Here is a 27,215-nt window from a genome sequence, read left to right on the forward strand (position 1 = left end):
GCTGAACACCTAGTAGCTTTGAGTCTGGTTTGAAGCGCTACACTTGGACATGTTTGAAGCCATGGTTTAGATTCTGGTAGAGGTGTTCATTAAACTGATTAAATCTAAACAGTTTAAGAGTTAAGATTGTTTGTGTTATACTTTTGCAATCTGGCATAGCTGAGAACAGAATTTGGCCAGGGTGTTTAGGCACGAATTAAATTATAAGAATTTGTGTTCAAGCACAACTCTACTTAGCATTATCTGTGTTGCAATTGTACGTTATTTGCATACTATTTTTCAGAAAACCGAAACGTTTATTCCAGCAGCTCGCAGTTTTTTGCAGAAATGTTGGTGGAGAGCTTTGTCATAGCCATTTTTGAAACACGTTTGGGTAACGGGCTGGCAACAGATTGCCCTTTTAAGATTTGTATTTTACTCGCAGCTATGTGCAGAAATCTTTGAAGAACTTGAAAGTAACCTATCTTCCCTTAACAATTATTTTTATCTTGACTGGTTGTTCCCACATCAGATACAGGTTCATAGGTGAACCCGAGCGCCTGAAGCCCTCTGTCTGGTGCAGTGCGTGCTCCTATCCACGTCTTGCTGGAGCGGCAGCTGTGCAGACCTCCACTTTCCCACTCAGATGGGTGGTGCATCTGCCCCTGTCAAGTGTGATCTGTGAGGGCCTGGGCAGGGATCCCCAGTTAGCTCTAGCACGTCTGGTACTATTTTCAGTTAGTTTGACGCTAAAGCTGTGATCTATGCTGCTAGGGCTTGATTACGAAAGAGAAGTTGGGTATCAGCTCATCAGAAAATGCATTTGGTTTGCTTTGTTTCTCTAGCTGGCATTTCTCCTGGATTCTGGAATTTTCCTTTTCCTTTTGGACTTGCTCCTTTGCATCAACAGCCACCACAGGGTGGGTGATACAATCTTACAACCTCTGGTTGTGGTGTAGCTGAAGTGAAAGCCAACCAGGGGCTTCACAGAATTATTGCTATTAGTCTCATGCAAAGAATGTTTTTTGTTTGAAGTCTGGGACACTTTTGAGTGATAACATGGTGGGGTTTGTTTATTTATTTATTTATTTGTTTGTTTATTTATTTATTTTTAACTTTTTGGTAAGATTCCTTCGTAATACACAAAAATTTAAAAGTCAGTCAGAGAGAGTCTGAGATACTCTCAGTTGAGTCTGAGATACACGGCTTGTCATGGAGGTACTGGAACCTACCATCTCTCTGTGCTGTAGAGAATAGCAGACTTGGATCTCTTTGAATGAAAGTAGTGGCTCCAACTATGTTGCAACTGCGTCTAGGCTCCAAAGTGGGCTTTTAAAGAGCCATGAAATTCTTTTCCTGGTGAAAGCTTCGTGAAAGCACATTTTAACCTTGAGCCTTCCAGCGATGTCCCATTTAACATGGCCGAATGGATCCTGTATAATTAGTGACGTCATCCCTGCAGGACCTCGGTTTCGCAGAACGCCTCGTTGTGCGCTGCCAGGGGTGGAGCGGGGGGACGCCGCGCTGCCTCTGAGCTCCTGCTGCGTGGAAAAGCACGGGAGGACGGTGCTCAGTTTACTGCCCTATGTGGGAAGCCTATCGCCGGTCTTGGTGTTTGATCTTCAGATGGTACAAGGGGAAGTTATGGCTCCTTTGTATGGTAATCATATGTACAGGCATATGTCAGTAAATATAAAAGCATTGAAATGATTACGCGGCAAGGAAGGAGCCTGTGCTAAATTATTTCCAGCAACACAAACATAGGTAAAGGTCCCATTGCTGCCTTTTAATTTTATGCCATAATTCATATTCTGATATTCACGTCCTATTTATGTGATGTCGCCTGGCATGTGTGTGTTTTCTACATCCCTTCCTCTGTCTCTGCAGCCTTCGTTATGTTCTCATGCCTGCCTTGATTACCTAAACTTGTTCCTGCCCTCATTTGTCACAGTTGGATGGATAGAGTCCCGAACAAGTACCCTCTCCACAAGTACAGATCTCTAGAGCTATGGATGTAAATCTCCCTTCCGTCCACTGGTTACAGTTTATCGTTTGCAAGTTGCAGACAGAACTACGTACATGTGACAGGGAGAGCTGGGACCCCATTGCTTTTGAGCTACATCAAAGAAAAGACACTGTATAATACCACATGAAGTTTGACTCCTTTTCAAAACCCTCTTCTTTTCATTATTTCCTCCAGGGAATAATTGGGAATGTATGATGTGGTTACTGCATTTTCTCCTTTGATATGTGCACGTACAAGATGGTATCCTCCCACAGAAGGATTTTTGCTTGGAGAAATTACATGCCCAAGTATGTTTAAATGAATAAATCATTCATTTTTAAGTGTGTCTGTATTCATGAATCATATGACATGAGCTAGGCAAAATACAACTTCTTAAAAGCAAATGAGCGTAATAAATATGCCTTGGAAATAGTCACCTGAACCATTTCAAAACCTCCTCTTGATGACAGATTTCAAACACTTAAAACTTCAAGTGGAAATGTAAATTTTCAAAGACTTTTTCAGTGTGAGATAATGTGTCTGCAGGAGACATCCTGACAGCTATGTTTCTGTTCAAAGTACTGATGGCTACTGCCTCTACCGGGTACCTTGCAGGAGGTGTTGCTTCTGACCCAAAAGATGCTCTGAGCCCATTGACAGGAGCGCTGGCTCCATTTCAGAATGAGGTGCTGAAGTAATGTGGGCTTTTTGAGCGTGTGGAGACTTAGAGATAGAGAGGGGTGTTAGAAGGCGAGCTCTCAGTCACTAGCGGTGATTCGTAACCACAAAAATAAATACACGGGGAAGCTTACCCGTACCTGGCTGAACTTGTTCTCCTGGCAGCATGAAAGCCTGTGATATCTGCCCCATACCCACAAGGTTTCAGATAAACTAAAAAAGCCTCAGTTTTTGAGATTGTCAAGTGCTGCTCCAGGTGAGCTGGGCTGCAGAGAGGGCACAGCACAGAGCTGCTGTGCAGAGATGCTGGCTTCAGCCCAGGAGGCTGTACCGCCGCGCACGTGGAGCGCTGACCCTGTCTAGTAAATCCTGCCTCTCCAAGGATGTAGTCAGCTCCAGCAGAGAGTCACCCTGCCATGGCCGTACCATTTCTGAAGCGGCCGTGCCGTTTCTGGCTGCAGAACGGGAGTTGTTTGGCGCTAACATGAGTGACTCTGCTCACCAATGTAGAAATACCTGAGAAGCCTTGACTTCCAGAAAGGGCGAAGTATTGACCCTCTAAAAATCAGGCTCCTTTACGGACATCTCAGTCGGCGTGCTCAAATATCAAAGCGTCCCTAGTATTTATTACCCTTTAGAAAGTAAGGCCGTAAATTCTCATTCAGGTGGAAGAATTATTTGTAACCTGCAACAAAGCTACTGGATTTTCCACAAAGACTTTGTGAGGTTGTATTCATTAATCTCATTAAATCTTGATATCGTTCAGTGGTGAGCACTGTTTACATTCAAGTATTTATTGTATTCTTTCTGATCATTCTTTACCCTGCCTACTGGATAAGTCCTTGCTTTTGTTTAGCTCAGGAATTGCTATTTTTAAATGGTTGACATGTATTTATATTTTTAGCAATGACATTTTCCCAGGTGTTACCCAAGTTTCTTCCGGAAAATCTAAGACCTAGCCAACATAAAATGACACCGTTTTCTTTTTTGCAATAGGATATGGCAAAGGTTTGAAACAGGTCTACCTAAAACCAAATAATACTGATATTCTTGTAATTTCTGTAGCGATGCTGGGCGCTGCCCAAGCACGTGCCTAAGCGTTAGATGGGGCCTGGGGAAGAAAGCGTAGGATCCAGCGTTAGGCAGCTCGGCGCAGTGTAGGGTTGTACCTCGCACTGGTGATCCCGAACAGCCCAGTTCCTGAGCCGGGTCAGCCAAGAGGGCACCAGAAAAGACGGGGGTGAATCCTAGACCCTGCCCCTGGGAGCACGTGTTAGCGAGACATCCCTCTCCCGAGACGGCCGCCCGGCTTCCTGAGCATGCAGCCAGCCCCTCCACCCCACCCCGTATTCGTTTTCTAGCCTGCTGGTTCTTAAATTCCTTCTGGCAAAGTCATACAGTTTCCAACCCATTATGTAAGGTTCATGTTTGTCACCTCTTAACCTCTAGATGTGTGTTTTTCTTTTGATCCGTGTTTTCCAAAATATCTAAGAGCAGGCTGTGCCTAAAAGAGCAAAGACGCATTCCTTCTGAAGCTACATATTCATTTTGTTCAATTAATATTGCGTAGAGAGAGCGCTGGTAGGTTTTGTATGTATACATTACTAGAAACCAAAATTACTGTGTGCTGGAGATAAAATTAGCTTTTGAAATTCCTTTTCCCCTTTAAAATAAAAATAGTAGAATCTGCCTTTAATTGACCACCTCAGTCATCACAGAGGCTTCCTGTGTGCAGAGGCTTTGCTTTTAATACCTGTTTTCCCTTGGCTTTAAAGAGTAGTCTTTATTTGCAAGTTTATTATAGAAGCGTTCAAATTAGAGGTGGGCTGAAACCGCAGAGTTTATGTCTGGATCTGGATGCAACTTTCTAAAAGTTCCACGGTCCAGGTTTTTGATTGTCCTGACCAGAGATTACAGAGGTGTCTATAAAATTCAGGTTCAGAGCCACATCTCCTGCGTGTGGAAACGCAACACTTTCGTTCAAGCCCTTCTCCCCAGTGTATTTCGTAAAGCAAATTTATTTAGTGGATTATTAGTGGACTGACAGAGAGGAAGAGCTTCCCTTTTTTTTTTTTTTTTTTCAGATGAGAAAAGAAATATAAACAGTACTTTCCTAGACACATAACGTTGCGAACAAGTGTCATTCAACACAAGATGTTCACAACCTCCTTTATTGTGTTGAAGCCCTTCTCAGCAGCGTCTCATGGTAATTTACACTTTTCTATCACAGGGCTGGGAGAAGGTTCTGCTCTTCTTCACCCGGACAGCAGGTCCCACCCTCGGTCCTTGGAGAAGAGTGCATGGAGGGCTTTCAAGGAGTCACAGTGTCATCATATGCTGAAACACCTTCACAATGGAGCCCGGATCACTGTGCAGATGCCTCCCAATATTGAGGGACACTGGGTCTCTACTGGGTAAGGAAAGAGAAAACAAGATGCTTGAGTGATATATGTGGAAGAGAAGAGGGGAGGGAGGTAGAGATGGAAGGATGAATATTCCCACTTTAAGCAGCAGAGGAAATATTTTCTTTAATATGGTGATGCTCTAAATTCCAGAGGCTCTCTATATGTTTATGCATAAAAGGAGAAGGAGCGGCGTTATGTACAGTAGAATAGCATGCTATAAAGCTGTCTTGATGAATCAATTTATAGTCTGGATTTTAAACAGCATGCTGTGAAATATCTTTAAATCTCTCTTTGAATAGGAAGGAGCCCAAGTTGCCAAAATGGATGTTTATTCAAACATAACATTGTACTGTCTTTGACTACATGCATTAGATCCATTGAATGGGTCCTTGTTTTCAGAGCATGTGTCTAGCACAGGTTTTATTAGCAAAAGAAATTAAGAAGCTGTATTTCACCAGTTCTATTATATATACATGATGACTTGTAATTCAGAGAGCTATTTTGCTTTCTGTGTCTCAGCAGGCAATAGTCACATGCTTATTTGAAGTAGTAGGAAAGACTTGTAGTAGGAAAGACTGGGGTATTTTAACAGAAAGGAGTGTATTTAAGTTAAGCAGTGTGGATGTAACAAGGGGGACAAGTTTGAAGGCACAAAAGGACTTTCTACGGGAAGTGGAATTTAACCTTCAGGGGAAAAAAAAAAACAAACCCAAAGAAAAAACACAAAACCTGAATATCGCATGGTCCAAATTCAAGCCAAGTAGAATTTTTGCATTAACGATCAGAAGTTTGCATTAACTGCCACCCCTGTTGAAAGTTTGAGTGGAAAAGCTGAGGACACGATCCTGCACACCCTCTGCAGACTAGAGCTGGTGGAGCTCCGCTGAGAAGCTTCTACAGCAGCATAGAAGCCAGTTCTTTGTACTGTTCTGTGGACGTTTGGCATTTCACTTTCTGATGTTATCAGTCCTTTTGCTAAATCTACCATGCAAAAGAGAAGAATAGATGTTTAATAAGCTGCTACTTTTTTCAGAGAAGAATTGAGTCCCATGGTGGTCCCTAGACAAAAAGGAAAAGAAAAACATGACTCAAAGTATTTAAACCTACAAGTTTTAACCTACCCTTAGTTAGATATGATCACCATGAAGCAATATATTAATAATAGTGTAACAGCAGAGGAAATTGTTGGTTAATTGGCAGGCCACAGATGCCTAGTTCCTATTTACTCTCTCCATGCTAGAGGGACATTAGCAGCCAAGCGTCTCTGTGGAGCCATGCAGGTTTGCTCAGTCTTGTTACCCGTAGCGTACGTGATGTGCCACCTTGCTAAAATTTTGTTTCCATCACTTTCTGTCTTCCCACAGCTGCGAAGTCAGAGCAGGCCCAGAGTTCATCACAAGATCTTACAGGTTCTACCACAATAATACGTTTAAGGCCTATCAGTTTTATTACGGTGGCAATCGCTGCACAAACCCTATCTACACATTAGTTATACGTGGCAAAATACGTCTCCGCCAAGCATCCTGGATCATCCGAGGGGGTACTGAAGCTGATTATCAGCTACGCAACATACAGATCATATGCCACAACGAAGCAATAGCCAAAAAATTAAGTGAGTTGGTGAACCATACGTGTCCTGGATTTATACCAGAAGATAGTCCCTGGGAGCAGGATGTGAGCTACGATTTGCTGAGAGAAGAGAATGGCTGTGAATGCACCAAAGCTCTGAATTTTGCCATGCACGAACTGCAGCTGATCCGTGTGGAGAAGCAGTACCTGCACCACAATTTGGACCACCTTGTGGAGGAGCTATTTCTTGGAGACATTCATACTGATGCTACTCAGAGGAGGTACTATCGGCCCTCTAGTTACCAGCCTCCTCTTCAAAATGCCAAGGTAGGTGTCTGTATATATGCCCTCTTTTTAAGATACTAGTGACAAAGCCCGTGTTATTCAGCTCTTCTGAATCAGTGCACTAGTGTAACCTAAAATGTAGATGTGCTTCTAAAATAAGAGATGGATTGGAGCCTTGCAGGTGATGCAGCCAATTAAAAAAAGATCACAGAGCATATTTCATGAGGACAGTAACTCTTCTGTGGTTTATGAGACTGCATCAAATGTGCAAAAAGTAGTCTGATGAACTAAGGTCAATAAAGGCCACTCTGAAGATGGAATCAGAGACTTGTATGCAGAGGTGGGAGTTGTTGGCTGGGACCACGGCTGTAGGCTAGCAGCTGAGAAGAGAGGAACTTTGATACAGGACTGAGAAAGGGCAAGAGAAACAGGCATCGGTGGATGCTCGTGTAGCTGCAGGAGTGCCAAGGAGAGAGGAAATCAAATTGCATCAGCATATGGAAGTTGGGTGATCCATAACCTGAAGAGAAAAAGAGGAAATTGGAAGGTGGACACATGAAAGAGGGAGCATGAAGGGAAAAAAACTGATGGGCTGTGCAGGTCATGGATCCAGACGCAGGCACACACATTAGTGAAATGAAAAACAGGTGGATTTTGAATGGGGCTGTAATTCCATTTGATAATTCAGTTTTCAAAGGGGCCTCAAAGTGCCCTCAGCTTCATTGGGAACTGATCAGCCCGTAGTAAGTTAAATAGAAGTCAAACAGGAAGAGTAGACACTGATGGCCTGTAGCAGGAGGGCTGTCTATACATCTTTCCTGGTGACATTTCAAAGGCAGGCGGCGATTGGAACCACATTGCCGGCTGCTGCTGCCGTCGGTGTGCTCCAGCCGGGCGCTGCCATGGCATCACTTCCAGCTAATGGGTTATCACCATTTTTAATCACCTCGTTGCAACCGATTCAAAAATGAGCTACAGCTTATCAGCAATAGCAGGAAACACAACAGGGGAAGGGAGAGTTTTGATGAGAAAGCCTTGGCTTTCCCTTCCATTCAAAACCATCCACCCTGGGTTGTGTCTGCCTCCTGTGAACATCAGATTTCAATAGTTCGGGACCTTACGTGATCTGCCTTTAATCGTTTTAATAGCCTGGCCTAGGCATAATTTTAATCCACAGTCAGCTGTGTCTCTGTATGAAAGCTGCTGTCATTTCTGTCATTCTTTTGCTCTCTTCAAGTGACCAGGGACAAATTTACGTTTTCTTTTTAAACATGTCTTCCCAAAATTGAGAGTTTCAGCAGCAGCAGCCGATGAACCACAGCACGTTCCTCATCAAAATTTTACTTTTCTTTAGTTAATTCAAACAAGCACATCGGCTTTTTCTTTGCTTATTTGGGAGTGAGGGTTCTTTCCTAAATCTTCTCCTTACAGGATCTGTAGGTACAAATTATCTGACACCAGCTATCTCTTGTATCAGTTCTAGAAAATATGGTAGATCTTTTTCTGACCACATGAAACAGAGACAAAATCTTGATTTATTTCACCCTAGCTGATTATTTTTTCTGGTCAAATCTAGTTGTCTTATTATGGGCTGACAGATAATACAGTAAATGCTTAGTAAACGTAGTAATTTCATTACAGTCAGAATGATCAGGTGTACTGTCAACCAGCTTTATAAAAATAAGACTTTTGTCCGGGTCTGCTGTAATTTTAGGACATACGGTAACGATCTTCCTGCCTGTCTCTTCTGCTACTGTAGCATCACTTTTTCCCTCTAAAATATAATGCCTCTAAAATATAATGCTTAAATTTAAGGGATCAAATCTCGCATAAGAGGTCTCTTTCTTGAGCCGGGTTAGCTAAATAAACTGTGAGAGCACTGAAAACTCTCATTTACATTCACAAAGTCCATTATTTCAGGGCTGATCCCATCCATTCTGACCTGAGTGGGTGACATCTCTATGTGGAAGGTAAGAGCAGCTCCAGCCTGCCTGCCTGGGTCACCCTGCACGCCGTTATCCCACAGTCCCACGTGTCCGGATGGGCAGGTCCTGCCCGGGGGTACCTGTGCGCTCCGATCGGGAAGAGCCTGCGGTGCGGCTCCCAGGGCAGGCTTCCATATCATATATTTAGAAGAACTGGGGGAGGGGAAAAGCAAACAAGCCAACTAGTTATCCGTTGGTATTCACGAAGTACAGTGCTTCCAAATAAGATTTTTGGTAGCCAGGTCTTGGCAGAGGCTGAATTTATGACAGTGGAAGCCCATTCATAAGAGTACTATTGGCTACAGAAAGTGCTGTTACTATAGAAAGCATAGGTTAATTCTGAGTACCCCAAAACAGGTACAGATTCCAGCTCTCCATGGTGAAACTGCTGTAGTTTAATAAATGGGGGCCCCAGGTCCTGACTTGCAGGCCACTGCTCGACTCCCAGTTTGGCCAGTTTTGACTTCTGGAGAGTTACGATACCTCTGTTTTTCCTCTGGCCGTTGCCTGCAAGGCCGGCTTGGCTCCCACAATGTATATATACAGCATGTGGATTGCTGGGACGCCAGTCTCAGCTGGAGCCTTCAAGAGCAAAAGATGCATAGGTTTAACACAAGTTTGAAGTGTGCAACAGCGCAGCTTCTCTTAGTGTTTTTTGGTAGGTTCCTCTTGCTCAGATTTTCTGTGAGATTTCTTTTTTCTCAAGAGAAGTTGGGCCTGCTGATACTAGGCTTTCAGCATGGTACAAATAACAGTACCCCTAAAAAGTGAACCTTTGCCTCAGCTGCCATGAAGGACTTCTGGGTGTTGGTTTGTACCTAAACGTGAAGTTCTCTACACCAACAGGTTTGCAACCCGGCCGTCTGACCTAGTGTTCGCCAAATGTAGGAAGAATAGTAAGAGAGATGCTTTTTTTTTTTTTTTAAAGTCCAGGCAAACATACCGCTGAAAGGTTATAACCCTTCTTCTTTGAACTCTTTTCCTTTTCTAATTGTTGCTCCACTGGGACCCAGCTGAAAATGAGTTTAAATGCTAAATTGAGTTTAAAACTACAAGTCACAGACTCCTCTGGAAACTGGACACCATGAATAAATAGAAACATTAAATCAACTTGTTTTTTTAAGGTTTCTACAGTCATACCAAGAGGTTAGGGAGGCCAGGAAATTGCTTCTGAAGTGAATCAGGTGTATTGTGTGGAATCTTTCATTTAAGGCTTTTTTCATTTCCTTTTTATTTATTTTTATTTTAAACTTATAAAGGCCTGCCTAAAATAAGTTAAGAGGATTCACATTTTGAGTCAAATTTATAGTTAAGCCTCTATATAGAAGAAAGTTCCACCCAGCTCAAGAGTTTACACAGTCTGTAAGTAAGTTGGATGTGGTAGCCATATTCATTACTTATGTGGTTGAAATGAATGGTAATTAAAAGCAAATGATTGCTGGATATGTTAGGAATGCCAAAGCCACATGATCAGGACTTTAAACAAATAGAATTGGACCTTCTCCAGATTCCTGCAGCAATTTCACCACAGGATGGTAAATCAAAAGGGCTGTCCAAAAACCAGACAGCTTTATGCTGAGCTACAAATCTGAATAAATTCACAGATTACCGTATCTCAAGTGTTCATATAAAATCAGGGAGCTTTTAAAAATATATATGTCATCTCTTAAGCTTTACGAATTCTCTCAGATAAGAGCATACCTTAAACAAATTCCTCCTGTAAAATACGTGGAAGTTCTTGAGTGCAGCTGATGAGTAGGTCACTGTATAGATTAATCTTAGCGGTCCTCTAGCCTTGCTCAAGATATCAATTAAGACTTGCCGATGAACAGGGCTGAACATCTTTGATGTCTCTTGATGTTGTGAGTTTATCAAGGGATTCAAGCTATTGCACATGCAGCTTCTGTAGCCAGCATGAGGGAGCACAGGGTTGGAAAGGCCAGGACGGGGGAACTGCTTGGCCATCATCGCGCCTATTATACAAAATATTCCCAGTTAGGACAACACCAAGGAGCCTGGATGATTGGTCATAAAATCACACCTTATTTATGAATGCATACAGGGACTTGTAGCGTGAAGGAAGGCTTGAATGCAGTATTTGTTCACTGTGCGGAAGGACAGAAGATTTTTTCAGAGATATCTGCTCTAAAACTACGGGAAATGTGTACAACAGCAATACTGGGACACTTATTTCACATGTAATTGCCTCAGCAATAGTGCTTTGTAAACAAAGAGCTCCTCGTGCTATTTTATCCTCTGACAGAGTAACGGGAAAGATCTGAGCAGGGCTGTGATGACCGGTCGTTCTAGTTAGATCATTATTTAGGAATAAGGCTGGAGTGGTCTGGAACATCACAAGAAGCCTAAAATGTGCTAGGATAACCTTCCTTCTGCCTTGGCCATGCTCAAACATTGGCTGGCCACACACTTTCAGTAAGACATTTTCCCTTGAAAATGCAATTCCAATGGATCGATTCTCTATTACAAGTTCATTTGCTGCTGGGTGCTGATTTCCAGCAGCACCTGGCATTTGCAGCTGATACCGATTCAACGTATGGAGACTGGTGCTTGGGCTTTGCTTTAGCCAGGCAGTGAAAGAACAAAGCACGCAAATGTTTCTGTGCTTTTGAAAATTTGGATCTTCATCTCTTTGAAACTCAGTGACTTCATCTGTAGGGGAATGCTGTGTACTTGAGGAGCTCCCAGGGAAATGCGAGCGTAAGTTAATAAATAGATGTTAAACATGTGAAGCGCCTCAGAGAAATATGCAAAACATTATCTCAACCAAAAAGTGTCATTTTGGAGGACAAAACTCCTTTGTTTGCCAGAGTAGTGCCGCTAGACTTCCAGATTAAGCCAACACTTGAAGGGTTTCTTTTGTTCATTATTACTTGCAAAAGACTCTTGGTTAGGGAAATTGAGGGGAGCGAAGAAAGAACATCCAGAAGAGTATTCAAATAGGTTAATTCCAGGTTTATGAACAATAACAGTGCGTGTGATGCCCTGCAGAGATAAGAGATGCAAACAGCTTCTAGCTGAGCCTGGTCCTTGCCATGCTCGGCAGCGCTGCTGGCTGTGGCCTTGCAGAAGAGGGCTCCTTTGAAGGTGCCACTCTGCACTTACTGCCTGCACCAGCAGTAGAGCTAGGCAAGGGCTGAAGCAAAAGGTTGCTTTTCACTCTCTGTGCGAACCTTCAAAAGCTAAGTGTCGCTTTTAAAAGCCTGTTCATCTTTGTTGACTTAACTATCGCTGTCTGTTCTGCAACTGCAGTAGAAGCTTGCCCCAACACAAATACAGTACCAGGGATCAAAAAGAACTATTCAGTCTAGCAAAATAAAACACGGGCCTTCAGATCAACTCAACATATGTATCTAAACTACTGACACCTTCCTTGTTCTTGGCATCTAACCACAATTGCTTCATCTTTTGTAAGGGGGGGGGGAGGACTCGCTGGTAATATTGCTACATGGTTCAGAGGGCTATATAGGTTGCTTTTTAAAGGCGTAATAAACACATAAGGCAGCTTTATTTTGGAATACTCTGTTCCTGAAGATGGACATTCAAGCTGTCCCTTCGGGTTTTCCAGGAATTTTTTTGTTGATACTTCCCAAAAATATTCATGTCACCATAAATTAATATCATTTTAATGGGATAGATTACATGCAAGCACATTCATCTGAGAAAAAGGCCGGTTTTCTCTTTGTTCTTGTCTTTTGGTGAGGCTGAAGTAGTTTATATCAGAAAAGAACAACCAGACGACTTTTGCATTTCAAGTCGGTTGTGTTTATTTCAGTTTTATGCAGGGTTGTGCAACAGAATCAATATCATAGATCAGACAGTTGTGTAATGATAGTGCCTTCAGATTCCTTCACTATCTTTCCCTTCATGGGAGCAGTTAATAAAAAGCGTTCCTCAATATCTTAAAATATATGGTACGCATTTGCAGATAAATCTGAACATATCTCCACCCTCCTTCCTGCTTGCGGCTCCTCTGTTCCCCACCAAAAGTAATCCCAAACTGACAACCCTGCAAAGGAGTTACCACTCTCTCCAGCGTTTCACTTGCTTCAAGATTTTTAATTAAAGTTTTAAATCTTTGTTATTCTTCATTCCGTTTGGCAGGCTGAATTATAACCGTGTCAGCCGTGCTTGTCAACTCCCCAGAGCCAGCCTAATGCACATTAGCCAACTCAGCTTCATATGAGGTCATGGGAAGCCTGCAAATTATCACTTTTGTGGTGGAGAGAGATTGTAGCCGTTTGTTAAAGTGTTGTCTTGGTCTGCAGTTATCTAGAGCAGTGGAGGAGCAGAGATTGATGCTATACTGAGCAATTCATAAAAGTGTCCTTCCTGTGGACTTGGCTCCTTGGCAATGTGAGGCAAAGCCATCCAACTTTTTTTGTTGAGCATTCAAGCATTTGCTTGAATTGACGTTCTCCCAAGGGTTTCCATTTGCACTCATCCTGGGAGCACTGAGTTACTGACACTAAAACCTGGCACCTGGTTTTTGCGGGTGGTGAGGTTTAAAGCATCCTGACCAGGCATGCCTCGTTCCAGTCCCATCTAGTCCTGCCCATGACACATGGTATTTGGGTAGGTGTGAGAGATCATTGCTAAGTGCAGCTTTTCTTTCCCCTCTTCTTCAGTGCTTTTCCTCATGGTAATACGTGCATTTACATGGCAGGGGTTTCCTACCCCAGCTTTTGTGACTGTTGGACCCTACAAGATCCCGGGCCACCGGTTAGGTCCGTACTGCACACGCAGTTCAGGCCTGAGCCTGCGCTTGAGGAAACCCGATGCCTGGTCCCTCACCACGCATCTCCCTGCAACGAGGATACACTGGGTGCAACATGCCGGACCCAGCCACTGCTACATGGCCCATCCGGTGACATTGCATAGCCAATGTCAGACAAGCTGGCCACAGGATCCACCCTAAAAGGGAAGCCCCCGATGCAAAAGCAACACGACCTTGTGAACAACCAGAGCCTGGGCTGCTTGGTGTGGGCTCCACATCTTGGTCAGGAGCATCTTCCCCACCGATGGGAGGGTGCAGAAGGGAGCTTTTGCTAGCCCTTGCTTCTCACGATACCATATAGATGTAACCTGTCCTCCTTTTCCAACCATGAACGAGACCTGCTTCTTGCCAAGCACCGGTAACCAGTGCAAATCAGGGCTGGCGGTTTTACCTCAGTTGAGAACCTGGCTCTTCCAAACAAGCTTCCCATGCTACAGTCACCAGCACAGACGCGGGGGCTCAGACAGCAGAAGTAGAGTGTGCTAGAAATATTATTAATGTCAGTACATGACTTGATAAGGCAGGATGTTGCTACCGAAATTTGAAATAAGTGACTTCAGCATGGTATTATTGTAACCGAATGGGGGGTGGGGGTGGCAGCGGCCCTTGAGGAGAGACCAGGCCCAACTGGCAGTGGTGTGGGGGACGGGGAGGGAAGGGTGTACTTAGAGGAGCCACATTGAATATCTGGGTTTGAATACAAGGTGAAAGTTGAAAGGCCTGAGCCCCAAGGGAGGCGTTACAGAAGGAAGCCACTGCTCTGCCAAGGGTTTTGGGTTGGGTTTTGGTTTGACTGGGGCATTGCTGGGGTGGGAAGAGGAGAGCGAGGAGGAGTCCAAAGGCGGCCCAGCCAATTGCAAAAGAGTGTGCTTTTTTCCTCTTGCTGAGGCAGATCTGACACCCGAATCTTTTAACCAGGTTAAGGGATAGGAAGGACGTGTCCACTGTGCGGTGGCTCTGGATAAAAAGAGGAGGAGAGATAATTTCCCAGATTACTTTGGGAAACTGCTGTGTAATTTCATGCAAGTTTAAAGACTTTGCAGATGTAAAACAAACTGCTACTGAGAAAACTAATTGGGTTCACCACTTCTCTGAATTGTCCGCTGCTTTTCCTTAGCCTGGGTCAGCTCTGAACAGCAGCAGTCCCACGTCTGTCCCAAATTCCGGCCTCCTATAACAGGAGCTGCCATATTTTTGGATGGTTTAGGAGCTTACTACACATCGCTATGTTCTATGCTTTTGTCTTCCTAATGTGTCTGGTCTGGTAAAATACCAACTATTTGCAACTATAAAAGATGACGGAGAGAGCCTGCCAGAAAATGGTCAAAATTCTCCATTAAAAATACCAAAAAAAACCCCAAAAATGCTTTTCTCATTTTTTGAAGAGAAACATTTGCTTTTCAGAGAAAAATTGAATACCAGAAAACAAAATTTTGCCTTGTATTTCTCTTCCTCCGGACTGTGTATACTCGATGAGATATTTTCCCATGTCCTTTTTAAAATAAGATCTAATGAAAAATATCACATTAATTTTTCAGTCTGTTCTGCTAAGAATGCACTGCATCTCTCAGACTCTAAGTAGTCTAGGCAATGAATCTTCCCTTAAAAAACAGTAAGTTATAGTTGAGATAATATTAATTTTCCATTATGTAAATAGCCAAATATCAGAATAGTCATCTATTGTAATTCTACAAGAGAAGGGTTGAGTTACAGTTTGAGCTGTTTCAGACAAATAGTGGTTTAAAATTTTTGGATTGAGATAGAGACACATTTTCAGGATATAAAGAATAAATAGGTAGATACAGGAGAGAACAAATGTGTTTGAACAAGGTATTTAGTTGAAAATAACTATATTTTCAGCCTCATCTTTACTATTAGTGCTTCTTTGTTTTGTCCCTAAATACAACTTGCAGTATATCCTGCAGGTCCTCTCCTTGATATTAAGCATTGATTTCAGCTTCTGCTTGAACCATAAAGAAAGGGTAGATTTTCTGTACATTTTGAAAAGTGTTTGGTCCACAGATGTTTTATTTTGTAACAACAGCATCAAAACACAAAGATGTTCAAAGAAAACTAGAACAGTTTCCAAAAAGATCTTTCTAGATGTTATTCAAAGTTCATTTCACCGTTGCTCGGAGAGCATCCCAGTTGTGTGATAATTTTTTGGCCTGGGCCATAAAAAACACTATGAATTGATTAGAGGCAAATCAGTCCTAGGCAGCCATAGAATCCTGTAGAACTTAAGAGAAAATTAAACTATGCCGAGAGTTTCTGACTACCCACAGCAATTGGGAAAAAGATCAAGGAACCTCATCCTTGTTTGCTTTTATTATTAGAAACCTCCCTGCTCTCTGGCCCTGTTACCACTTCAGCGGAGGCAGCAGGAGGGAGGGATAAGGAAAAATGTTGGTGGAAATTTTCAGATGACAAACTGTTTTCTCCCCAAGTACAAGAACTGAGTTTCCAACCAGAGATTCAGGCTTATTTCAGCCCACATGGCCTCATGGATTAATTCAGAAACTGGCTGTAAAGGGTGAGGAGTTGGGGCACCATGGATTCAGCATTGCAGAACTGCCAGGAGGCACCTTCACGGGAAGGGATCTTCCAGCCGTTGGGCAGCAGCCATCTCGGGGGCCGGTCCTTTTAGCAAAACCCCACTATTAAAAGTACTGCATTGTACACCTAAGATAATGAAAACATAGAACAGATGTTCATCCTGTCCACTGCTCATTTTATTGCTTTTTAGTTTATGTCATGCCCAAGTGAGCTTTTTATTAGAGAGTACTTAATCGTGTTTGGACTCAAATGTTCTCTGCTTCTGCTCCCTATTTTCTTGAGTGTCTGCTTTTAGAAATAATCTTTCCCTGAGACACATGGAAAGGGAGTGATTTGCAAAGCCTCAGCTAGTGTAATTAAGAGCCAACAGCAGCTGACCTGAAAAAGCAACAGTGAAAAATACAGTCAATTGTTAAACATAAATTACTCCGTAATTAAGTCCAATTGCCTCATAACAAAACTAGATCTTTCTCTCGTCCATTACTTGGACAAAAATCGTACTGAGGGAGTTTACGTGTGGCATATTCTTCCACTAAGAAGTTCCTAACTCTGTGAAAGATAGTATCACGGCAAAAGAAAGGTTTATGTAAGCTTAGGTTCAAGCGCTGGTCTCGGGGAAGCGATGCGTTCAGGGTATGGCCGTATGAGGTACCTGAGCCAGCCGGTGAAAGGGATACTCCTGCTTCCCTCCTCACCACCCCAACCTCTCCCTGTCCCACTCCCTTTTCCTTGCAAAAAGTGCCCGTTCACCCCAGCCCCTTCATCCAGGCACACCGTCAGCAACTAGAAGGCAGGCAGGCGGGACGTTTCTTAGCAGCCCAACTGGCCAGACCTTCAGAGCTGGTGCAAAGCCTTCGGATTAGAAGGGCTGCACAGAGTTACAGCAGTTCAGGACCGCAGAGGTCCAAGAGCCAGATGAGCTACAGGCAAGTGTTTATACTGCTAAACTTCACTTCGATTTCTGTGAGTTAACTTGGACTTTCCTTGAATTTGCCCAAGGAGTCACCTCCACTTACAGTGTAATGACAGCCAGCGTAGTCACACTGCACAAGTTTTACAAGCTTCGGGAAGTAATTCCTCCTTATGCCTCAGGACATGAACACACCCCTGATAAGCAGAAAGGGGCTGCTCATAGTTATGTCTTTTTTTTCCACTATGGAGCTCCGTGGGCACTTTTCTATCCACTCTGCTGCTGGCCACAGCCAAGGGACTAAGCAATCGCAGGTATGACCAGTCTGCACCTCTACACTTCTAATACGGTGGACAAGACATTAAACAATGCTTATACTCTTTGCCCAGCATCAGAGCCTTGACTCATAATACCCATGGTTTTTAATGTTGTAGAGGAAAGAAGAAACCTAAAATCACTGCTAGAAAAATGGCAAAAAGAACATTTATGCTTGATAGTCCTTCCTGGTCAAAAAAAGTAAAAAAAAAACCATTGCTGCAAATAGGACTGATTTCCAGATCTCCTTCTTGTCCATCCACTAGACCTGAGAAACAACAGGGGAATCCCACAAACAGCCAAGGGTGACCGAGACGACAACAGGCTGGGTTTCTGTTCGGTTTTCTTCAGATTTTGAACAAGGGCAACAGAAACCACTGGTTCCCAGGTTAAATTGCCTTGGCTCACAAACTGATTGTGGAGGACAGGATCCTGAGAGGGAAATGTGAATATAAACCAAACCATCATACTGCTCTGCTAGGGTCTCCTCTATGAGATGGTAAGAGCTTTCAACTTCACTTCAATAGAGAAGGGACTGTAGCAGAAATTGTCTCCTACTATTGACCAGTTCAGCTTATATAGGCTACGTTTAGTTTTATAACACTGTCTTTCCCTCGCTTTCTTGCTTCACTCTACGCGAGCGGGGCAATCACAGCAATAAAGTTGCTGTCATCAGTGCCGTTTATTAGCCCTTAAAGTGTTAGGGAGCAGCGAGGCCAGCCTGCCCGACGGCGGGACAGCCATGCTGGAGAAACGAGTGCCTGATAGACACCAGCATCTTCCACAGGGCAACCCCTCGGCCTGGATCACTGCAGGTGTCTGTGCAAGGCAGCGGCGGCATCTCTTGGATGTTGATCTCCAAGAAGAAAAAGTGTTATTTCTATTACACTTCAAAAACGTGTGTTTCGTTGGTGCTTTGGTTGGGAGTGAACGGAATCGCACACCTCATCCGACAGTTTTCTTGCGGCACCGGCAGCGCTGCCCGGCGCAGGGCGGATGCTCAGCTTCTGGCATCCCCGTTCACAGCTGGAGCTCAAGGGAAACGGGGCGGCTCTGCCACTGCCTGAGACGTGCCAAGGCAGTCTCCACCCTTCCCCAGCACCGACTCGTTTCCTAGTAATTTATAAGTCATCTGCCCCCCAGCAATCCTAAGCCGCAAACCGCCCAGTGAACCAGACCGCTTTCTGGAGAGAAAGACTGACGTCCTCTGAAGAGAGCTAGAGATTCAACAGACTGGTTTTGTAAGTCCCAAATGCAGATGAAACCTGGTGAGATTTTACTGTAGGCAAGAGGAAGGTGGCCACTGGACTTCTGTCAGATGGTATTTGAAGGTTTGTTCCAGGAATAGAGCTACACACATTTTTTATAATAATGATTACTATTTTTTTTTTTAATCATATCCAGGCCCCTGAAATTTCTGTCTGCATTCTGACAGCTCAGGGTCTTTATTTAGCCACCTATCAGTCCTGTCCCAAACAGAAGACCTGTAATTGTCTGTGTTTCTCTGAAATGAGGTTAAAGTCACAGGAAGGCCACACAAGAAATCTAGAGCAAAATAGGAAACATAACTGGATCTTGGTTCCTCTCTTGGCCATCAGAAAATGCAACCTGAAACTTGCAATCTCAGGAAACTGCCCAGATTCACAGTCCTTATGTGTTATCTCTGCTTTCAATGTTCAGGAGAACCAGACGTTTTGCACCAGCCTCTGCTGTCAGTTACTATGGCACAAATCTGTGCTTCACCAGCTGCGGTTAAATTACTCAATTAAATGTTCTTTGTATTTTCACTAAGATACTAATGGGCCTTGCACCTGCTTGCAGGATTTGGCTGAAAAATATACCTTAAAATTAGTTAACAAGCTCCATAGTGGGGGAGAACTGCATCCACTTTAGTAACATGCTGACATGTGGTTCCCAGAAGACCATGTGTTTTGGGGTGGAAGGATCCTTTGGAGGTAACCAAGTCCAACCTCCTCCTCAAAGCAGGGCCGTTGGCCAACACCGATTCAGATCAACCTGAGCTACATCATTTATAGTTATTTTGCACATAGACCATTATTCTACATCTCAGGGACTTTCATTGACTTTTCATTGATTTCACTGACTTTTGATGTCCATTTGGTATGGGGCAGGGAGGCAAATGTAAATCCCATTTAATATGTGTGAAAGGGATATATTGCGTGAGTTGTACATTGACTCTGAAGCCACCTGAGGTCATATTATGAGACAAACTCAGGGCACTAATGAAGGTTGTGTAAACGTCGCCCCTGAAGTGTGCCGTGAGCCGAAGGCAGTGAGTGGAGAAATGCTGACTCCATAGCAGCTCACGTGGACTTTAAAGTAGGAGCGATGAATATGAGCATTTACGTTATGGAGGGAGCACAGAGAGATCTCAGTAAAGAGCGCTGGAAAGGGGCACAAAGAAAAAGTGTTTGCATAAATCTGTCTCCCCGATGGCTGCGTGGGGAACTTCAGCTCTTACCTCGGTGCACTCTGAATTGCACCTGGGGAAAACACCTCGCAGCTTGAACAAGGTGGATGTGAGTAACCCACCCAGTGCATCCCCCTCTCTCCAGGAAGGATTGAGTGTCCTTGCAAGGTGAAGGTACAAGCTGTCTGTGTGGTCTTTGCCTTTCACTCTGAGGATAAGCCCACTTACAGATCGGAGCGCCGCCTCTCCACACATCACCAGCCAATTGGAGATCCCGAGGTGTAAACAAACAGCACATTGCCAACCCAAAACGGGCACTAGTAAAACAGAAAACACTGCTTTTATCTTGTGGGGCAGCATTTATTCTTCTTGATCTAATTATTTGTCATAAATGAAGTAAGCTAAAAAATTAGTTTTGTAATCCTTTATTGGTCCATAAAATTTACTTCAAGGTTTAGCAGAGCAGAGACAAATGCTAATGCTGCCGTCTCTCTTGCCATTGGAAAAGTGCAAAATACAGTTTGAAAAGAGAATAGCTAGGCCAAACTCTTTTGCCAACAACACAAAACCTTGTGTTAGGGCTCAGAAAAGCTGAAAAAGTTTAAAATTGCTGGTTACGGTTCTCCCAGGCTGCTACCCAACTGAAAAATGTCCTTAGGACACCCGTGTCCATCTATGGTACCCAAAGTTAACAACTAAAAGGAAGACAGATGCAAAATAAGAGCTCAGCAAATGTACTCATTTCTAACACAAGAGTTGCCAAGTCCCTACCATAGTAAATTACCATCTGCCAGGTTCTTGTATGATTTGAAGGATAAGCTCAGCCTTTTCTAGATCCAATAAAAAGCTGAACTGAAATGTTCATTTCAGAGAAATGCGGATGAGGGAATTAATCTCCTAACTCTGCTCCTGCTGTGCAGTCTTATATAAAACCAAATGGTGCCATGTTTCAGGTGCTTCAAAGGGTGAGAATCTGCAGGAGAACATTAAAAAGATAAGAAATAACAACATATTCCTTAAAACGTTGAGCTGGTGTCACTTCAACATGAAACAGACAGCCTGATTCATTGCCCTCTATCACAGATAATGCCTAACGAGGGTTTCTCTCTGCTTCATTTCAGAACCACGACCGCACGTGCATCGCGTGCAGAATCATCTACCGGTCGGACGAGCACCATCCTCCCATCCTACCCCCCAAGGCAGATCTGACTATAGGGCTACACGGAGAGTGGGTGAGCCAGCGCTGCGAGGTGCGACCAGAGGTCCTCTTCCTCACTCGGCACTTCATCTTCCATGACAACAACAACACCTGGGAAGGTCACTACTACCACTACTCCGACCCCATCTGCAAGCACCCCACCTTCACCATCTACGCCAAGGGACGCTACAGCCGGGGAGTGCACTCGTCCAAAGTGATGGGTGGCACGGAGTTTGTGTTCAAAGGTAGAATGGCTTGCTACACTGGAGGCGGAGCCGGTCACGTAGTTATGGACCAGAGTAGCGTTTGCTCATAACGATTTGGTTGCTGATGATTTCATTCTGTCATTTGTAGGAGTTAGTCATTTCTTGGGAAGTTCTCAGGCACTGTGTGAATGCCCAGCCAAACTATACAGCTGCACAGTATTTCGCACCATTGAAGCAATACTCATTTGAGGCAGAGATCTTTAAGCGCAGCACAAGAAAATAAGCTTTCGCATCACTAAGTCTTGGAGTCCAGTGGCCAGACTTCAAGCATCTAAGCGAAGTGTCTAAGATTAGATCTGTGTCCTAAGGCTCTTTCAGTAGAGAGAAAAAAGCACCTTCAGGAAGGCTTTTCAGGTCATAAGTGGTATAAATCATTTTCTGTCAAAGACATATGTAGCAGCATGTGTCTTTTCATCAGATTCCAAGGGGCCCTAGAACAAGTAAGGATGTCCCTAAAGACAGCTCTGATTAATCCCACCACAGAGAAGACTAGATGTATCTAACCAAAACCCCTGGAGTACTTTGGGAAGCAGCGCTCAGTGACGACGCCACCCGGGACCCTGCGGCTGAGAAGTCTTCCTGTGCAAACAGCCCCGTAGCACCCTGCTTAGAAAAAGCTCATAACCACTCACACAAACAAACATCTCCAAAACACGACGTCCCGCCACAGAGCCAGCCCCAGCAGAGCCTCTTGGAAGCCCCAAGCACTCTGCGGGCTCTTCTCCTCCTTATTTCAGTTACCATGTGAGAAGCATAAAGCTTCCTGCATGGCTCCAATTTAGGAAAGCATCTAACTATAAGAAATAATTTACTAATCTGGGATTTTCATAGGAGGCAGGAGATACCCTTGCCTGTCAGAGCTTTTGCTCTTTAGAGCTGCATGCAGCATGTCCCAGCTCAGCTCTGGGGGTGAAATCCAGTTTTTGCTTGAATTTCTGGTTTATGGTATGCCAACTTACCTTACAGATCGAGGTCACTAATTTGGTTTTGGTAAAACTTTTAGGTTCAATTTCTATAAATTACCTTTTACACCAGGTAGGGCAAATAATGTGAACTGTAGAGCCATTGAGTCGAATGTCTGTTTGTAAAACCTCAAAATAAAACTCCCAACAAATCTTACTATAAAATGACCTGCAAGAGAATTTGGGATTTTGGTGTGTTGGGAGGCATGAGGGCTGGTTATTTGCTTCTGTTTTGGTCAGCACCAATCCATTCAGATCCCCTTTTCTTGATATACATGTCAAACGCACATGAGGAAAAATCTCTATTGAGTTTCCATAGGCTCATTCAGTTTGGCTTTTCCCAACTTTTAAAACTTGGCTGAAAAATAAAACTTTATTTGCCTCAAGGTGCTTTAAAATACAGGCAACTTGGAACTGCAGAAGCTGCAGCACTTCTACATTTGATATGTCAAGCTGCAGCCACTGTTTAGATATGAGAAAAAGCATCTCTCTGTAGTTGAGCAATAACTCATGCAAAAAAGGCAGGTAATACAGGAAGATAGCGCAGCTGTGGTGCTTTCCAAATTTTCCAGTTGGAACTAATTATTTCATTAACTTTACAGGGTAACAGATGTTAAAAAAAGATGAAAAATACATTATAAACAGCCCTACTTATGGATTAATACAGATGGTAATAAAACATGAGTAAAGTTTTATTGTTTTCTCTTTTACCTATCTCCTAATATAACCAACCAGGCTTTATCTGTAAAGGATTGTCTGGAATTTATGAAAAGCTCTGCTTTATCTCTGGCTGAGATATGTGGCCATCAAGTTTTCTTCAACTGAGTTTGTGTGTGTGTACATTCTGTGCGAAAAGCAATTACGTCAAAGACATAAAATGATGCAAATAGATTCGCTGGCCACACCTGCAATATGAAAAATTGATGTAAGAATGAACAGGGAGAGACAATTCTGATTTCATAGGTACACCCCAATCCGCACGTTGTCTTTGCTTTTGTTTCTGTCCCTCTGCTAATAGCTCCTCTCCTCCTCTCTCGCAGTAAATCACATGAAGGTCACTCCCATGGATATATCCACAGCCTCTCTGCTCAACGTCTTCAACGGGAACGAGTGCGGAGCACAGGGGTCCTGGCAAGTTGGGGTTCAGCAAGACGTCACCCACACGAACGGCTGCATCGCGCTCGGCATCCGCCTACCTCACACCGAGTACGAAATCTTCAAAATGGAGCAGGATGCCCGGGGCAGGTACTTGCTGTACAACGGCCAGAGACCGAGCGACGGGTCCAGCCCCGACCGACCAGAGAAGAGAGCCACTTCCTACCAGATGCCTTTAATTCAGTGCGCTTCCTCAGTACCCAGATCTGAAGAGTCACCAGAGGAGAATAAAATAAGGCTGTATAGCAGCAGGGCACCGGAAAAATATCCCAGCGCCCCAGCTCTTGCTTTGGTGTTGTTTATTTGTACTGTGTCATATTGGGACATTCTCAGCTAGAAGTGAAAAAAACTTATTTTTCATGACTACAAAGCCAGGATTCCACCAGACTGGGGGTTGTTTTTCTTCTGAAAGAAAGGGACATTTATTTTCTTGATGCACTTGAATGCCTGAGAACTGTTGTTCTTTTCCTTACTTCCCCCCTCCTCCTCGAATCCCGAACGGCACTCGTTTGATGTTTGTGCTTTGAACTTCATCCAGTCTGATCCCTGGCCTGACATGACTGCACAAAAGTAATTGCACTTTAGGACTGCAGACTTTTGGGGGGAGGGAGGGGGTCTCCTTTTTTGTTTTTTTTGTTGTTTTTTTTTTTTAAACTGCTGGGGTGAACGTTATGATCCTGCTTCAGTCATCTCTGCCACCTTACCGTCGTGGTACTCTTCTCCCCAACACCCGGTTTCTCATCAGAATTTAGCTCTGGGGAAGGGCTCGGTGTCGTGCCAGTACTGTGATAGCAGCTTCCCCCTCTGACTTCACAGCTCTGATGTAGATATGTATATAAGGAGGAAACCCACAAAGATTTATCTTGCCATTATCTCACAGCTCGTAACACAAAAAGAAAGAGCAAATCAACAGCCCTCCGTTCAAATAGTGCTAAACGTTGATACTTCTAATTAAAAAATATTCCAAGTAATTTAAGCTATTTTTACAATCATTAAGTTGTAAAAATAACCAGTGGTTTAGTATTTTCTCATTCAATTTCCTTAGCTATGTAATTGCTTCGAGGCCTCCCTTTCTATCTAGCGAGTAGTTACAACCAAGCCCCCTTAAAGCCAGACAGAAGCAGCATTTTTCTGTCGGCTGCACACCGTACAGGTAAGTTGCCGATACAAGGCTGCAGGGACTTCTTCTGTTTTCATATTCCTGAGGCCTTACGTACTCTGCAGTATTTGTGCCTTGGATTTTGTGCCAGCCAGGTGGGCAAAGTAAAAAAGCAAGTGGGGTCTAACATGTTCTGCAGCCCTATTTAGCATCGTATTTTTAGTGGTGTGACCTCGTGTAGGAACAAGTAAAGGCTTTCAGCAGCAAGCACACCAGTAGTAGAGCCCCTAGTAGAGCAAGAAAGCCGCTGGAAACAGACCTGCATCCATCTGATGGAGGGAGACTGCCCAGTCTTACCAGAGGGAAGAGCAAGAGTTGCACAAATGCAGCCACCTCCTCCCTTTTCTTCTTGCTGGACTGTCCCAACACAACACATCCTATGGTTTCACCGAGCTTAAATTGGCATTGGTTTGGGGAGACACTGCTGGGAAGGTGGATAGGCACAGCCCCTCAGAGCATTCTTCAACAAGATCCTGCCCTGGAAACCCTCGGGTTTCCCCCAGTGGCAAATACATGCTTGTGTGCACTGATGCGAATCGGAGCAGACTCTGGAGGCGGTAGGGGAGATGTTTAAGTCCAGCAAGGAGGTAAAAGTTCATAGATGAACCATGCTCCCCTGCTTTACTGTGGAGAGAGCTGAGGGCATGGCTTGACCTTGCGGCATTTGGGCTATGGCTTTTACTGATACACACTCGCGTTTCAGCTCACAGGAGGAGCAGGAACCTGTGTAAGAAACATAAGGAGTAAGGTCATAGCATTTCTTCATCAGTATCAGCAGCTTCTACCTGCCCAGTCCAGTACTATGGGAAAAAAAAGCCTTCAATATGTTATTTTCAGCATCATAGAAAAAGTATGTCTTGAATGAGGGTCTTTCAGCTTCGCATAGATGAGTCTCCATACTGTCTGCTATAGCAAAAGCATCCCTTGAAAAGAGAGTGACAGCATGGACCTTGCTAGCAAAAACAGCAGGAAAAAGCCATTCGAGCAGCAAATGGCTATGCTCAGGCTCTCTACCTCCTCAAAGTCCATGCCTTCTTGATAGTTTTTCCAAGCTGGTATCAGCCTTGGACGTGAATTTCCTCAGATTTACCTGGTCTTGAGACAGCAGGAGGAAGGGCAGAAGGAACAGTATCATAGACTCACTGCCAGGTCAGATCACATCTTTCACATTTTTTCCTCAGACAGATTAGAAGCCACAGAAAATTCATTACGAGTCAGGAACAGAGCTCAGGATGCCTCAGTAGTCACCAGAGAAAGTGTTCATCCATCCATCTGATACCAGATCCTCCTTCAGCCTGCTGGAAGGAGCTGAAAGCCAACTCCCCATGGTGAATCGAGCCCTATGAACAACAGCTGCTCTGATCAGCATTTCTTGATGGTTTTCTGCTCCACGCAGTCAAACCTACTTGAAGAGTCAGTTCTGGATCAGTTGCTGGTAGGGAGGCATCAGGAGCACAGTTTTAACTAGAGGGTCAAGAACAAGACACGATGCCTCTGAAAGAGAAGCTAGGAACCAGGAAGCAGTTTGATTTTCTCTAGCTAGACTTGAGTTTTTTGTTCAGCAGATTTATACCAGCATATCTCCAACCGAGTTACTGAGCTATTACAAGACAGTTAAACAAGTCCTTTGAAATACTAGCTTTGTTTCTGACTTCTGTTCGAGACACAGTAGCATGAATGAATTCATGTTAGTCTTTATGAGGATGGGTATGGCATGATGTTCCTCAGATCAATGAGACAAGCTTCTTCCACCACCATCGACCATTTCCACGTTAGGTTGTGTCATCTCTGGAAAAAATACCAATGGCTAGGAGTTGCCAGACCCCGTTCCTTCCCTATGCAAGTGCCACACACGACTCGGTCCCAGCTGAGATCTGCATATACTTGTGATGCAGGATTGAAGCCGAGAGCAAAGGAACTGCTCCACAGCACGATGTTCGATACTCGTCAGGGCAATGATCTACACTTTATTAGTGCTTCGTGGCTCCTCTGTAAATTGCTTACTGTCAGAAATTTTACAACAGTTTCAAGAGAAAGACCTGTCTAGTTCTTACCTCTAAAAAGCACATTCATGTCTCAACTGTGTTTTGAATCACAGACTTGCAAAGATCTAGGTTTTCCAAGGCTTACCATTACACTAAATGCAAACATGACACAATGTACAAATTGTACAAGAACTGCATTTTTTTCCCTGTCACCTAGAGATTTTAAAAGGAAGCACTTGAAAAAGGCCTTCATAATGCATTGCCAGAAATCTGATTTGGGGCTCCTCTAGTTTATTTGTAGTGTTGACCAGAAACATAGTTTTATGATCTGGGTTCTTAGCATATGCTGCACTAGCTTCCCTCCTTGTGCCTATATATTTTTTCTTTATTTTTCTATTAGCCAATAAAAGCCAAGTTGGACAAAGATGTAAGTAAGTCTTCAGAGTGCACAGTTTATTTGCCAATCCATGTTCCCTGCAAGGCTTCTCCTAGGCTACAGGCACGGAACTAGGAGCTAAGCTTCCTTGATCTTTTGGTTTCATCACGCGCTAAATTAACTGCTGCACAGCACCATATA

The 27,215-nt window shown here is 43.8% G+C and overlaps 1 protein-coding gene across 1 annotated transcript; it reads left to right on the plus strand.

The window, feature by feature from the left end:
• The first annotated feature begins 1,383 nt into the window (after positions 1-1,383).
• Positions 1,384-24,470, plus strand: APCDD1 (adenomatosis polyposis coli down-regulated 1). The gene is made up of 5 exons (XM_009582793.1): positions 1,384-1,639; positions 4,893-5,076; positions 6,432-6,963; positions 21,035-21,356; positions 23,380-24,470. The coding sequence occupies exons 1-5, from the start codon at positions 1,384-1,386 to the stop codon at positions 23,829-23,831; spliced, it is 1,746 nt and encodes a 581-aa protein (XP_009581088.1). The 3' UTR covers positions 23,832-24,470.
• Positions 24,471-27,215: the final 2,745 nt, after the last annotated feature.

The sequence above is a fragment of the Fulmarus glacialis genome, unplaced genomic scaffold (assembly GCF_000690835.1).
Source record: "Fulmarus glacialis isolate BGI_N327 unplaced genomic scaffold, ASM69083v1 scaffold12090, whole genome shotgun sequence".
NCBI classification, from domain to species: Eukaryota; Metazoa; Chordata; class Aves; order Procellariiformes; family Procellariidae; genus Fulmarus; species Fulmarus glacialis.

Bases quoted from the DNA above. Each gene is read 5' to 3' on its own strand.
- APCDD1 (XM_009582793.1), top strand. From the start codon at position 1,384: ATGTCCCATTTAACATGGCCGAATGGATCCTGTATAATTAGTGACGTC. The intron at 6,964-21,034 runs GTAGGTGTCTGT...GCTTCATTTCAG, and splicing joins CTCCTCTTCAAAATGCCAAG to AACCACGACCGCACGTGCAT. The intron at 21,357-23,379 runs GTAGAATGGCTT...CCTCTCTCGCAG, and splicing joins CACGGAGTTTGTGTTCAAAG to TAAATCACATGAAGGTCACT.